General features: G+C 47.3%; 1 protein-coding gene across 1 annotated transcript in view; it reads right to left on the bottom strand.

The window, feature by feature from the left end:
- Positions 1 to 11,617, bottom strand: part of epb41l3a (erythrocyte membrane protein band 4.1-like 3a) — a gene marked incomplete at its 3' end in the record, with an annotated part of 45,374 nt that overhangs the window by 16,603 nt on the left and 17,154 nt on the right. Inside the window, exons 11-15 of the mRNA XM_080544110.1 lie at positions 10,197 to 10,280; positions 2,348 to 2,556; positions 649 to 696; positions 361 to 393; positions 133 to 198 (exon numbers count right to left, since the gene is read on the bottom strand). Of these exons, the coding sequence (XP_080400236.1) occupies positions 133 to 198; positions 361 to 393; positions 649 to 696; positions 2,348 to 2,556; positions 10,197 to 10,280 (440 nt within the window). The remainder of the gene's footprint in view (positions 1 to 132; positions 199 to 360; positions 394 to 648; positions 697 to 2,347; positions 2,557 to 10,196; positions 10,281 to 11,617) is intronic.

The raw sequence follows: 11,617 nt of genomic DNA, 5'->3' as shown, positions 1-11,617 counted from the left end.
TAGGGAAATAAAATGCTTCTATTCTTCCAGATGCAATGTTTTGGCAGTTAGTGAGTTAATGCAGTGACTGCATGTTGCTATCCAGGTCAAACCCACACCATGCACCACACTGTCACACGCCATCATACTGACCTCTAACATCAGGGCACTATGTCTGACAAACACATTAGCTCCCTTTATTCTCCTTATGAAACTGTTCTGGAAAAGGAATAACAGCCATTTAGTTCTCTCTCTTGCTGTACAGAGGCACATAATATCCCCCCCCCCCTGCGCGTGAGACTGCAGGTGTTGGCTGGGGCGATTTGGAACCTGTCATTCTCACATTGGGGACAAAATGGCAGTTAAGTCTCCACGGTGTACCTGTTTTAACTCCGACTCCTCATCCTGGTCCGACTGGCAGCGTAGGAAGTACAGAGAAGGAATTTCACATCAAACACAGCGAATATGAATCGGGTTACAGCTCGGAGGAATATTCAATAAAACAACAGTGTTGCCGGGCTAGAGTGTGTTCACAGTGTTCAGACGTATTGTCGAAATACATTTTTGATTGAAACATCTGAAGAGAGGGACAGATTGCGGAGTACATTATTCTAGAACATTCTGATGGGAAGGAGGGGTGAGTTGATGACGGGGCACGGGAGTACAAACCTCAGTGGCAGTTAGTTCACCGTCGACGGCTGTGTCTGTCAGCTCAGTCTGTTTAGTCAGACGGGGATCCCGTATCCAGTCGTAGGCATGAAGAGAAAGAGAACCGTGACAGGGTTTGAGGATAACATGTATTTGAACCCCCGATGAACCTATTCATGAGCCATTAGCCATTAGCTAAGAGGTTCAGGGAGGCAGCGATGGTAATCAGGTCGGTGGATGGAGGCTCATCGTAATGCATAGAATGGTATAATAAGGAATAGTATCACCCCCTTCCTTTTCATGCATTACGATGAGCCGGTCCTCCGATTCCTACCTCCACCAGCCTCCCCTGATCTCCCTATGTCCACGTAACCCCTCATTAACATTGAGATTTGAGGTTCCATTGTCAATGACAAATTCAATTGCCGCAAGGACTTTGGCCTTTTTAACAAGAACATTCGGATTTCTACGAAAGAATGAAGAAGGTTAATCTCTTCCTCACAGAAAAAACATCAAAACACTTTTCACACAGCCCATTTCCCTGCCGCCATTGATTGTGTTGAATTTCAGGGCTACCGTCCTTCCTTAGAAATGTGCACAATGAAAGCGAAGTACAGTTGAATAGTCTGGGGACACTCAGTCTCTTTTTCTCTGTCTCTGCACGCCGCTGTGGTTGAGAGGTGAAGAAGGACTCATATCACACAAGGACACACACGCATGCATACACACGCACACACACACACACACACACACACACACACACACACACAGGTGCACACACACACACACACACACACAGGTGCACACACACACACACACACACACACACACACACACAGGTAGGACAGCGCATAACAGCACCTGAGTGAACCTGACTGAAGAGAGAGGGAGCGAGAGAGAAAAGAGAGAGTGAGAGAGAGTTTCTCCATTAGCCAAGCTGAGAGAGACAGAGAGATAGAGAGACAGAGAGAGAGACAGAGAGAGAGATAGAGAGACAGAGAGACAGAGAGAGAAACACAGAGACAGAGAGAGAGATAGAGAGTGGCAGAGTGTGAAAGCACACGACAGGATCCCCCTAGACAATAGGATCAGTGCTGCTTGGCTACCTATGAAGAGAACGCCCCATCTGGGCGCTTCTGTGTCTGACAGAGGAACCCTGGCAGCTGCCTGGCGCCTCTCTCCTCTGGCTCTACTGGCCAGGAAGGAAACAGCTCTCTCTCTTTCACCAGGGACCCCTGGCCAGGCATGGTGGGTGTACCTCTGTGAACGTATCATAACACCGCAGTGTTTCTCTTCTTTTATCTGGGTCAACAAGGGACCAGAAAGCAACTGTCGTAGTGCTCCTGTTCACCTTGGACCACTGTCTCTGTTTTCGAAAACTATCTGGCCGTCACTGAGATCCCACCGGATCTGTGTCAGAGAAAAGCATCTGAGGAGGCGGTTGGTTTCGACGTCCAAGTGGCTGGCGCCGGTCCACAAACCCACAGGATGGTGGACGAGGAACACTGATTTGGGGCTGTGTGTGTTAGGGGCCATGTACTGTAGACTCTACAGTGTAGAGAGATAGAGATGTGTGTGTGAGGGTCTATGCAGAGACAGAGCTGTGTGTGTGTGTGTGTGTGTGTGTGTGTGTGTGTGTGTGTGTGTGAGGGTATATGCAGAGACAGAGCTGTGTGTGTGTGTGTGTGTCTATGGAGAGAGAAACACTAGAGGACGCTACCTTGGTGTCAAGTTGTCGAACAGGGGTGGGGGGGCTGGCCAGGGAGATCTCAGTAGCCCTGGTGGTCTCGTCCTCTTCCATCACCTGCACCTCCACCTCCACCTCTTCCTCCGCCTTCTTCTCCTCCACTTTCTTCTCCGGCGTCACCGTGGTGATGAGGTCGCTCAGGGCGATGCCTTTAGCTGCTCCGTAGAGAGCGGAGCCCATCTCTGATACACACACACACACGCACACACACACACACACACGCACATGCGCACACACACACACACACACACACGCACACACACACATGCGCACACACACACACACACACACACACACATACATACATACATATACAGGACACACACACACACACACACACACATACACAGGACACACACACACATACACAGGACACACACACACACACACACACACACACACACCGGACACACACACAAGCCATCATTAGGAATTTTTTAAATGCTACTGCAGGTTTCAGCATCATTTTCATTAGAACAAGCTGCAGTAGAGTATATCAGCATAGCGTAGTCATACACTCAGGGGGACAAAAGATAGTCACCTTAAAGCAGGCCTCATATCCCAACCCATTCCCATTGATAATAAGAACATATCAATGTTAGAGACCCTCTTTCAGATATCAGCCTTGATTCAGTAATTAAAGCCATATTCTGAATTCACACAATCCTCTGATCATTGTGTGGGTTGAAATGGGAAAAGCTTCAGGAGCTGACTGAAGCTTCTCATAAGCAATGCCTCCATAATAACGGATAATATCGGCATAACAATAAGGCCTTGATGAGTTATCACCGTCCAGATATATGACGACTCAAGGGACACCTGTTTCTTCCTTGTGATCAGTTATTCCTGGTTGTGTTTTTATGATGGGTTTTCTACGCACGGCTGACTGACCTGACTGACCTGACTGACCTGACTAACTAACCTGACTAACTAACCTGACTAACTAACCTGACTAACCTGACTAACCTGACTAACTAACCTGACTAACTAACCTGACTAACTAACCTGACTAACTAACCTGACTAACTAACCTGACTAACCTGACTAACTAACCTGACTAACTAACCTGACTAACTAACCTGACTAACCTGACTAACTAACCTGACTAACCTGACTAACCTGACTAACTAACCTGACTAACTAACCTGACTAACTAACCTGACTAACTAACCTGACTAACCTGACTAACTAACCTGACTAACTAACCTGACTAACTAACCTGACTAACCTGACTAACTAACCTGACTGACTAACCTGACTAACTAACCTGACTAACTAACCTGACTAACTAACCTGACTAACTAACCTGACTGACTAACCTGACTAACTAACCTGACTAACTAACCTGACTAACTAACCTGACTAACTAACCTGACTAACTAACCTGACTAACTAACCTGACTAACTAACCTGACTAACTAACCTGACTAACTAACCTGACTAACCTGACTAACTAACCTGACTAACCTGACTAACCTGTGTGACGATCCACACTGGTACCACCAGTGGGCGCCAAACATCTATTGTCTTGTTGACCCTCTCTCTTGGTTCCTGATGGGCACAGGTGAAGGTGATCATCCTGATTGTCCCAGGAACTTTAAGAGGGGGTCAAATTGATGGACTCGCTCTCTTCCTTGTCGACCAGCAGCCTTTTTGGTTGTTGTTATGATTTACTTTATCATTCTTTCCATTTAACCTATTATTCTTTAATAAATCTCCTATTATTGTTCTCCATGTGTCGTCTCCCTTTTTGTCACCTTGTCCTGAGCCAGGCAAGCGTAACAAATTGGGGGCTCGTCCGGGATTGAATTTGGTGAGAGCAATATTCTCTCCCTTTTCATAGTTGATATTCGGGATTGGATTGTTGGATTTGTCCAACTCTATATTGGGAGACCCGCATGGTTATTGTTTATAGTTATTGGGTTTTGGTTGGATTGGATGTAATGTATTGTTTAGTATATTTGGTACGTTGGTTTGGGTGCTGGTGACGAGGGGGAGCTGGCCGTCCGACTGTGCTGACAAGGACGTAACTCTTGGTATTGGCTGTGATCTTCGGCTGGAGTTTGGTGAGTGCTGTGTTCTATGCAAAGCAGAGAAGGATAGGTAGGGCGGGTGGTTTAGATACCATCAGAGCTATACGTGAACCCCCGTGCTAGGAGTAGAAGCGCTTAACGCTTGTTTATTGTTTTCGTTTGTTATTTTTGGTGTGTTGAACGCGGGGGCGCCACCAGGCATTTGCTTGGTGGAAGAGTTGCATGTGAACGCACTGAAGACTAGCTGAGTGGTTAGTCAGTCATTACTGAGTTAGATGCGGGGCAGCTCTTACGAAGTATGTTAGTTACTTTTCTGTTTTGTATGTGTGCACAGTTACTCGCTTTAAATGGGCTGAAGATTATGGCTGATATGGGAGTAGTTTATAGGAGGAGTTTGTAATAGGAGGGGAGATTCCCGTTTGTTAGGGTTGGTTAATATTGGTTATTTGATTATATTGAGTTATGGATGTTTTTGAGGAGTTTGTGGCAGCTCCGTCGGTCGATGGATTGTTACAGTTAACGAAGGAACAACTGTGGAAGGTTGTGGAACATTATGAGGTTAAGCTTGAGGTGGTGAAAGGCCGAGCAAAGAAACAGGACGTAGTGGAGGCTTTACAGACTACGTTAATTAATAGGGGCATACTAAAGGGTAAATTGTCTGTCCCTAAAATATCCGTTGGGGTTGCATCTGGGTCCACTGAGTTAACATTTGATCAACAGAAGGAATTGTTAGCATTACAGATGGAATCACAGACGCGAGAGCGTGAATTTCAGATGCAAGAGCGTGAATTTCAGACGCGAGAGCAGACGCGAGAGCAGACGCGAGAGCGTGAGTTTCAGGCACAAGAGCGTGCGAGGGACAGGGAATTGGAGTTGGATAAATTAGCTCTTGAACGGGAGCGTCTTAGGTTGATTGCTGAGGGAAAGTTATCTGACGGTGGAGGTGGCGATTCGAGTAATTCAAAGAGGGATAATATGTCTGTCATGGTTAGACTGTTGCCAAAGTTTAATGAAAAAGATCCTGATGTATTCTTTTCACTGTTTGAGAGTGTTGCCGACGATAGGGACTGGTCTACTTCAGACCGCACCGCATTACTACAGAGTGTGCTTATTGGCCGAGCTCAGGAAGCTTATATTGCTCTTAATGGTAGAGAGAGGAAAGATTATGATACAGTTAAGGCCGCTATCCTTAGGGCTTATGAACTTGTTCCTGAAGCTTACAGACAGCGGTTTAGACAATGGAAGAAACATGACAAACAAACTCATGTTGAGGTTGTAAGAGAACTAACCAGCCATTTCAATCGTTGGTGCGTGGCGGTAGAGGTGAATACTCTGGAGGATCTGGCAAATTTGATTATTCTGGAACAGTTTAAAACCATTGTCCCTGATCGCATTGCCACTTACGTTAACGAACACAAGGTGAAAACAGCAGGTCAAGCCGCGGTGTTGGCAGATGAATTTGTACTGACTAATAAGAGTCAGTTTGGTGAACATCGTTTTCGTAGCGAGGGGAGCCGTAGACAAAATCCGACCGTGACTGACCTATTGGTAAATCGTACACAATTCCCTAACGAAGGTCCTGGTTATTCTGCCCCCTTTTCAAAGTCGGAGCATGGCAGTCAGAGTAGAGTAGATCCTAACTCGACATGCAATTATTGCCTTGAGAAGGGTCACTGGAAACAGGAGTGTCCTGTCCTAAAAGGAAAGAAAACCTACAGTGGGAAGGGGGGCTCTGTTAGACCGTCGGTTCTTGCAGCGCATGCTGGTGGAGTAGGAGGAAGAGTGTCTGGGGTTGCCGAGGGGTCTCCCTTTAAACCAGGGGTGATGGCATCCTCAGTATCCAGCCCACCTGCGGCTACTGAGTTGGCGGGGGCACTACAGGGCTCTGCCTCCATACAGATTAGCGAGGAGGATCCTGATTTTGGCCCGTTTATTACTACAGGTTTCGTTTCTCTGGTGGGAAGCCCACAGAAAGTGCCTGTCCAGATACTTCGTGATACAGGGGCTTCAGAATCGTTTATATTGGAATCGGTTTTAACATTCTCTCAGGAGTCAAGTGTGGGGACCAGCGTTTTGATTAGAGGGATGGGGATGCAGACTTTGTCTGTCCCCTTGCATGAAATTGAGCTTTGCTCTGATCTGGTCCAGGGGGTAGTGACCATTGGTGTTCGACCCTCTCTGCCTGTGGTGGGTGTGGCAGTCATTTTAGGAAATAACCTGGCTGGAGGAAGAGTGTGGAGTGATGTGCCCCCACCTCTGGTAGTTAGTTCTGGGTTTACACGACCAACAGGACCCGACCTAAGTGTGAAGGAGTTTCCTGAGGTTTTTACTGCCTGCGCCATGACTCGTGCTATGAGTTGCATGGACCCTAAAATTGATGATGGTAAAGAGTCTGATAAGTTCACTCCTGACAATTCTGTTTTTCAGTTTCCTGACCTGCCGCCGCCTTTGTCTCGGAGTGAGTTGATTTTAGCCCAACAGGAGGATCCTGAGCTGAAGCTACTGCTCAGTGGGATTCAGCCTAAGAATGAGCTGGAGAGCTCTGAAAGTGGTTGTTTTCTCTTGGAGGATGTGTTGGTTCGTCAATGGCTTCCTCATAATGATTGTTCTGTGAGTGACCCAGTTTTCCAGGCAAAATTTACTGGTCCCTACTCTGTTGTACGACAGGTGTCCAGACAGAATTATTTGATCGATGCCCCTAGCCGTAGAGGGTCTACACAGACCACAGTGCATGGGGTGTCTCCATCTCCGTCCACTCCTGTGGTGGCAGCAGGGGGGGAGGAGGATGTGAGTGGGCCTGGAGACGGTGTTTTGCGTCCTCGGCTTAAGACCATGAGACATTGGCTGAGTTATGTGTTATTGTTTGAGAACTGTTTGGTTTCTGTTTGGCACTGGTTTGGGCTCTGCAGCACTTTGATGTTTATGTGGGAAGGGGGGGGTCTCATCCAGTGGTTGTTTGTTCAGATCATAACCCCCTGACCTTTTTGCATACTTTGCAGAGTCCGAGCCAGCGCCTTACCAGGTGAATCAATGCTGCCGGTCTAAAATTCTTGTCCTTAATCTCTCTTTCTCTTGCTCCTCCCTCCTTAAATAGAGCTTTTCCAGGTACCAGGAATTGCTGGAGGGTGGGCAGGTTGTAGGGGAGGTTGGGATTTGACGTTTAGGCTGTGTGTGGCAGAGATCACCGTTTTTTTTGTTGCCATAGACTCTTGTTATTATTTGTATTATTTGTAATCTGGGAAACAAATTAGCAGAGACCTTTTTAGTAGGCCTCTGTTTTAAGGGGGGGGATGTGACGATCCACACTGGTACCACCAGTGGGCGCCAAACATCTATTGTCTTGTTGACCCTCTCTCTTGGTTCCTGATGGGCACAGGTGAAGGTGATCATCCTGATTGTCCCAGGAACTTTAAGAGGGGGTCAAATTGATGGACTCGCTCTCTTCCTTGTCGACCAGCAGCCTTTTTGGTTGTTGTTATGATTTACTTTATCATTCTTTCCATTTAACCTATTATTCTTTAATAAATCTCCTATTATTGTTCTCCATGTGTCGTCTCCCTTTTTGTCACCTTGTCCTGAGCCAGGCAAGCGTAACACCTGACTAACCTGACTAACCTGACTAACTAACCTGACTAACTAACCTGACTAACTAACCTGACTAACTAACCTGACTAACTAACCTGACTAACCTGACTAACTAACCTGACTAACTAACCTGACTAACTAACCTGACTAACTAACCTGACTAACTAACCTGACTAACTAACCTGACTAACCTGACTAACTAACCTGACTAACTAACCTGACTAACTAACCTGACTAACTAACCTGACTAACTAACCTGACTGACTAACCTGACTAACCTGACTAACTAACCTGACTAACTAACCTGACTAACTAACCTGACTAACTAACCTGACTAACTAACCTGACTAACTAACCTGACTAACCTGACTAACTAACCTGACTAACTAACCTGACTAACTAACCTGACTAACTAACCTGACTAACTAACCTGACTAACTAACCTGACTAACTAACCTGACTAACTAACCTGACTAACTAACCTGACTAACTAACCTGATTAACCTGACTAACTAACCTGACTGACTAACCTGATTAACCTGACTAACTAACCTGACTAACTAACCTGACTAACTAACCTGACTGACTAACCTGACTAACTAACCTGACTAACTAACCTGACTAACTAACCTGACTAACTAACCTGATTAACCTGACTAACTAACCTGACTGACTAACCTGATTAACCTGACTAACCATTTCAATTGACTTCAGACAACGGTAGGTGAAACACACTACGGGCCTTGACAACAACAGTCCTTAGCAACAACCCTGTATGACATCCTAATTAATTAATTAAATAATAATTTTGCCATTTAGCAGACGCTTTTATCCAAAGCGACTTACAATTACGAATTACAGGGACATTCCCCCTGGAGTAACTGAGGGCTAAGTGCCTTACCCAAGGGCACACTAGTAGTGGTGTGGCTTCAGGCGGGATTTGAACTCACAACCTTCCGATCCCAAGTCCAACTCACTATCCACTAGACCACCACTACCCCCTACCCCCTATCCTACATCCTACTGCGGTTCCTACATCGATTAATCACACTGATTGAAAATCAGCTACCTCGTTAAAAGGTTTCCTTTGTTGGAGAACAAAAAAATACCCAAACCAAACCCTGCTGGTTTAGAGTGGAATAGAGAAGGTAAATCAAAGCGGATGCTACTGTGTCTGTACTGTAACAGTCGACGTGCTGGTGGAACTGAAAAAAAAGAAAATGGGTGCTTGATTCTCTCCATCTGCTGTGCGGTGTACTCTGTGGTGAATTAAACCATTACGTGATTGCGGTGCCCTTGCCCTACCCTCATATCTGTATTGACCTCGCCGCCCCCCTCCCCCTCATCATCTCATCATCATTACCACGGCAGTCTCAAGCTTCAATCTGAGCCGGTTCCACTGAAAAGCGCAGGTTTGCAACACCTGCACGTGAACCTGATTACGCACGTGAACCTGATAAAAAAGCAACACTTTATATATCTCTACCTCAGGGAGAGGAGGCAGAAATCGGAGGACAGGCTCATTTCTACCTCTTCGAACCTCTACTGCTCTCTCTCTATGCTGTATGTAAAGCACTATGACTTGCCTCTGTTGTATGAAATGTGCTATACAAATAAACTTGCCTTGTCTTTGCCTCTGTTCTACAGGTAAAACACATCATAACCGACAGAACCAAAGTAACCTATCTAGGTTAACGAGTACCATCCTATCCCACATCAGGGACAGCACAGTAAAACGCTTCTGCTCCCCCTGTAATGAGCTGTGAGAGTTGAACCGTCGATTACTGAGTCTCTTTCTAGATCTGGGCCACATCGCAGGGAACCTAACACACAAGAACCCCCATCTGAGACGACGAGCGACTGCCTCGTCGAACCGCGGCGCCTGCGAAGCTTGTGCGTTGGCATGCTCAGCGGGTAAGCCGGCCTGTCGGCCCCAGGCACATGCAGCCACAGGCCTGATCGTCGTCACTGAGGAGGGGGGTGGGGGGGTGGGGGGGTGGGGGGGGGGGGGGGGTGAGGGTGTTGGGTGTGGGGGAGAGGAAGTATTTCATCAAAGCCCAGAAACACACACAGAAAAAAGTATCGGTAGGGAAAGAAAAAGAGAAGCAGAGATGTTTCAATGGAGGAGCAGGCACAGCTCTAGCTCAGCCAGTGGGAGCAGGAGGACACACTGGGTACAGGACATATACAGTCTCAGTATCTACCTGTTGGTCTAGCGCCATTAACATTAGCTGGTGCTTTAACTCCAGGCGCAACAGTCACTGAGTGCTGGGGCGTATTCCGCTGAGCTGCGGAGATTATTGCAAGTTCAATGTCACTATAATATCACTAATCAATCAATACCATCACTAATCAACAGTCCTGTCAGATCATTCAGATGAATACAAGTTCAATAACACAAGGGGAGGAGGAGTCAACAGAAATATATATCCACGTATCCCAAAAGCTGAGCGTAATAGGCGACAAGCTGAGAGCACTCCGACGATAACTGTGAGTTCACATCAATGGTGCGTCGAATCAGGGTATGATACATGAAGGAGAAGGGATGTTTGAAGTTGTGTCTGCTCTACTATGTTATGGATTAGCCTCGTCGTTCAGGCTAGGAGATAACACCTAGCGTCTTACGGCGAACACACCGCTGACCTCTACCTCGGTGGCGCGCGTGCTTTTCATTTCGGGGCTGGAGCAGCCGTACGGCGCACGTATGAGATGCGCGTCTCTAGCGTGTCTCACGCTGGCTGCCGCGGCACGCCATCTAGAGAGATTCAGACTCTCGTCTATCTTTTTTTACGGCGCATCGCTCGCGCAAAGACAAAAACTCAACGTACAAAGATACGGCTGGCAGTAGCAGCTCCGCAGTTAGAGCCGCAGCAGACATGCAGCAGCCAGTATGGAAGCCGCAAGCGTGAGAGCCGCAGCAGTTCCGCCGCAGCACGCGCGCTGCTGAGGTAGAGGTCTGAGGCGGTGTCCGAACCGTTACTACGCCAGAGGTCTGTAGCACTGAGCAGCTCTACTGACCGACGGCAAGGATAGAGACACAGAGGCGTTTCACATCCAGGACAAGCTCAAATACAGAAATATCAATGACGCATGTTCGGGTCCACTGATTACGATAGCAGACAGAATCTGTAATATGGACTCCGGACATATTCAGCTGGCACCACAGAGACCCTGGGCGAGTCGGTGTTCAGCGCCAGTGAGTGAAAGGCTGGCCGACGAGGCTTTCTACCTCCCCCAAGACCACGGTCTGGGCTGGAAACCACGACAACGATTTACATTCAAATAGTTTCACTAAGTATCACTCAGTCGGAAATATGGCAGTGACAATCCTAGCCAGCAATCAAGCCACAGACAGCTGGCTTCCACAGAGCTATGGGGTGTTTGTGTGTGTGTATGTGTGTGTGTGTGTGTGTGTGTGTGTGTTTGTGCATGTGTGCGTACGTGTGCATGTGTGTTAGCCTGTGTGTGTGTGTGTGTGTGTGTGTGTGTGTGTGTGTGCCAGCGTCACAGAGAAAAGATTGGACACCAACACGCCTAACAGCTCTGCTGTAAATCCCCACGGCGTGAGCTTCTCTCCCGCAGAAGGCTAGCGTAAAGAATAAGCCCCGGTCTGTCGGTCAGCCTG

The sequence above is a fragment of the Nansenia antarctica genome (genome assembly GCF_963989245.1).
Source record: "Nansenia antarctica genome assembly, chromosome: 13".
NCBI lineage: Eukaryota > Metazoa > Chordata > Actinopteri > Argentiniformes > Microstomatidae > Nansenia > Nansenia antarctica.
Note: the sequence above shows the minus strand (reverse complement) of the source record. Positions and strands in the feature narration are given on the sequence as shown.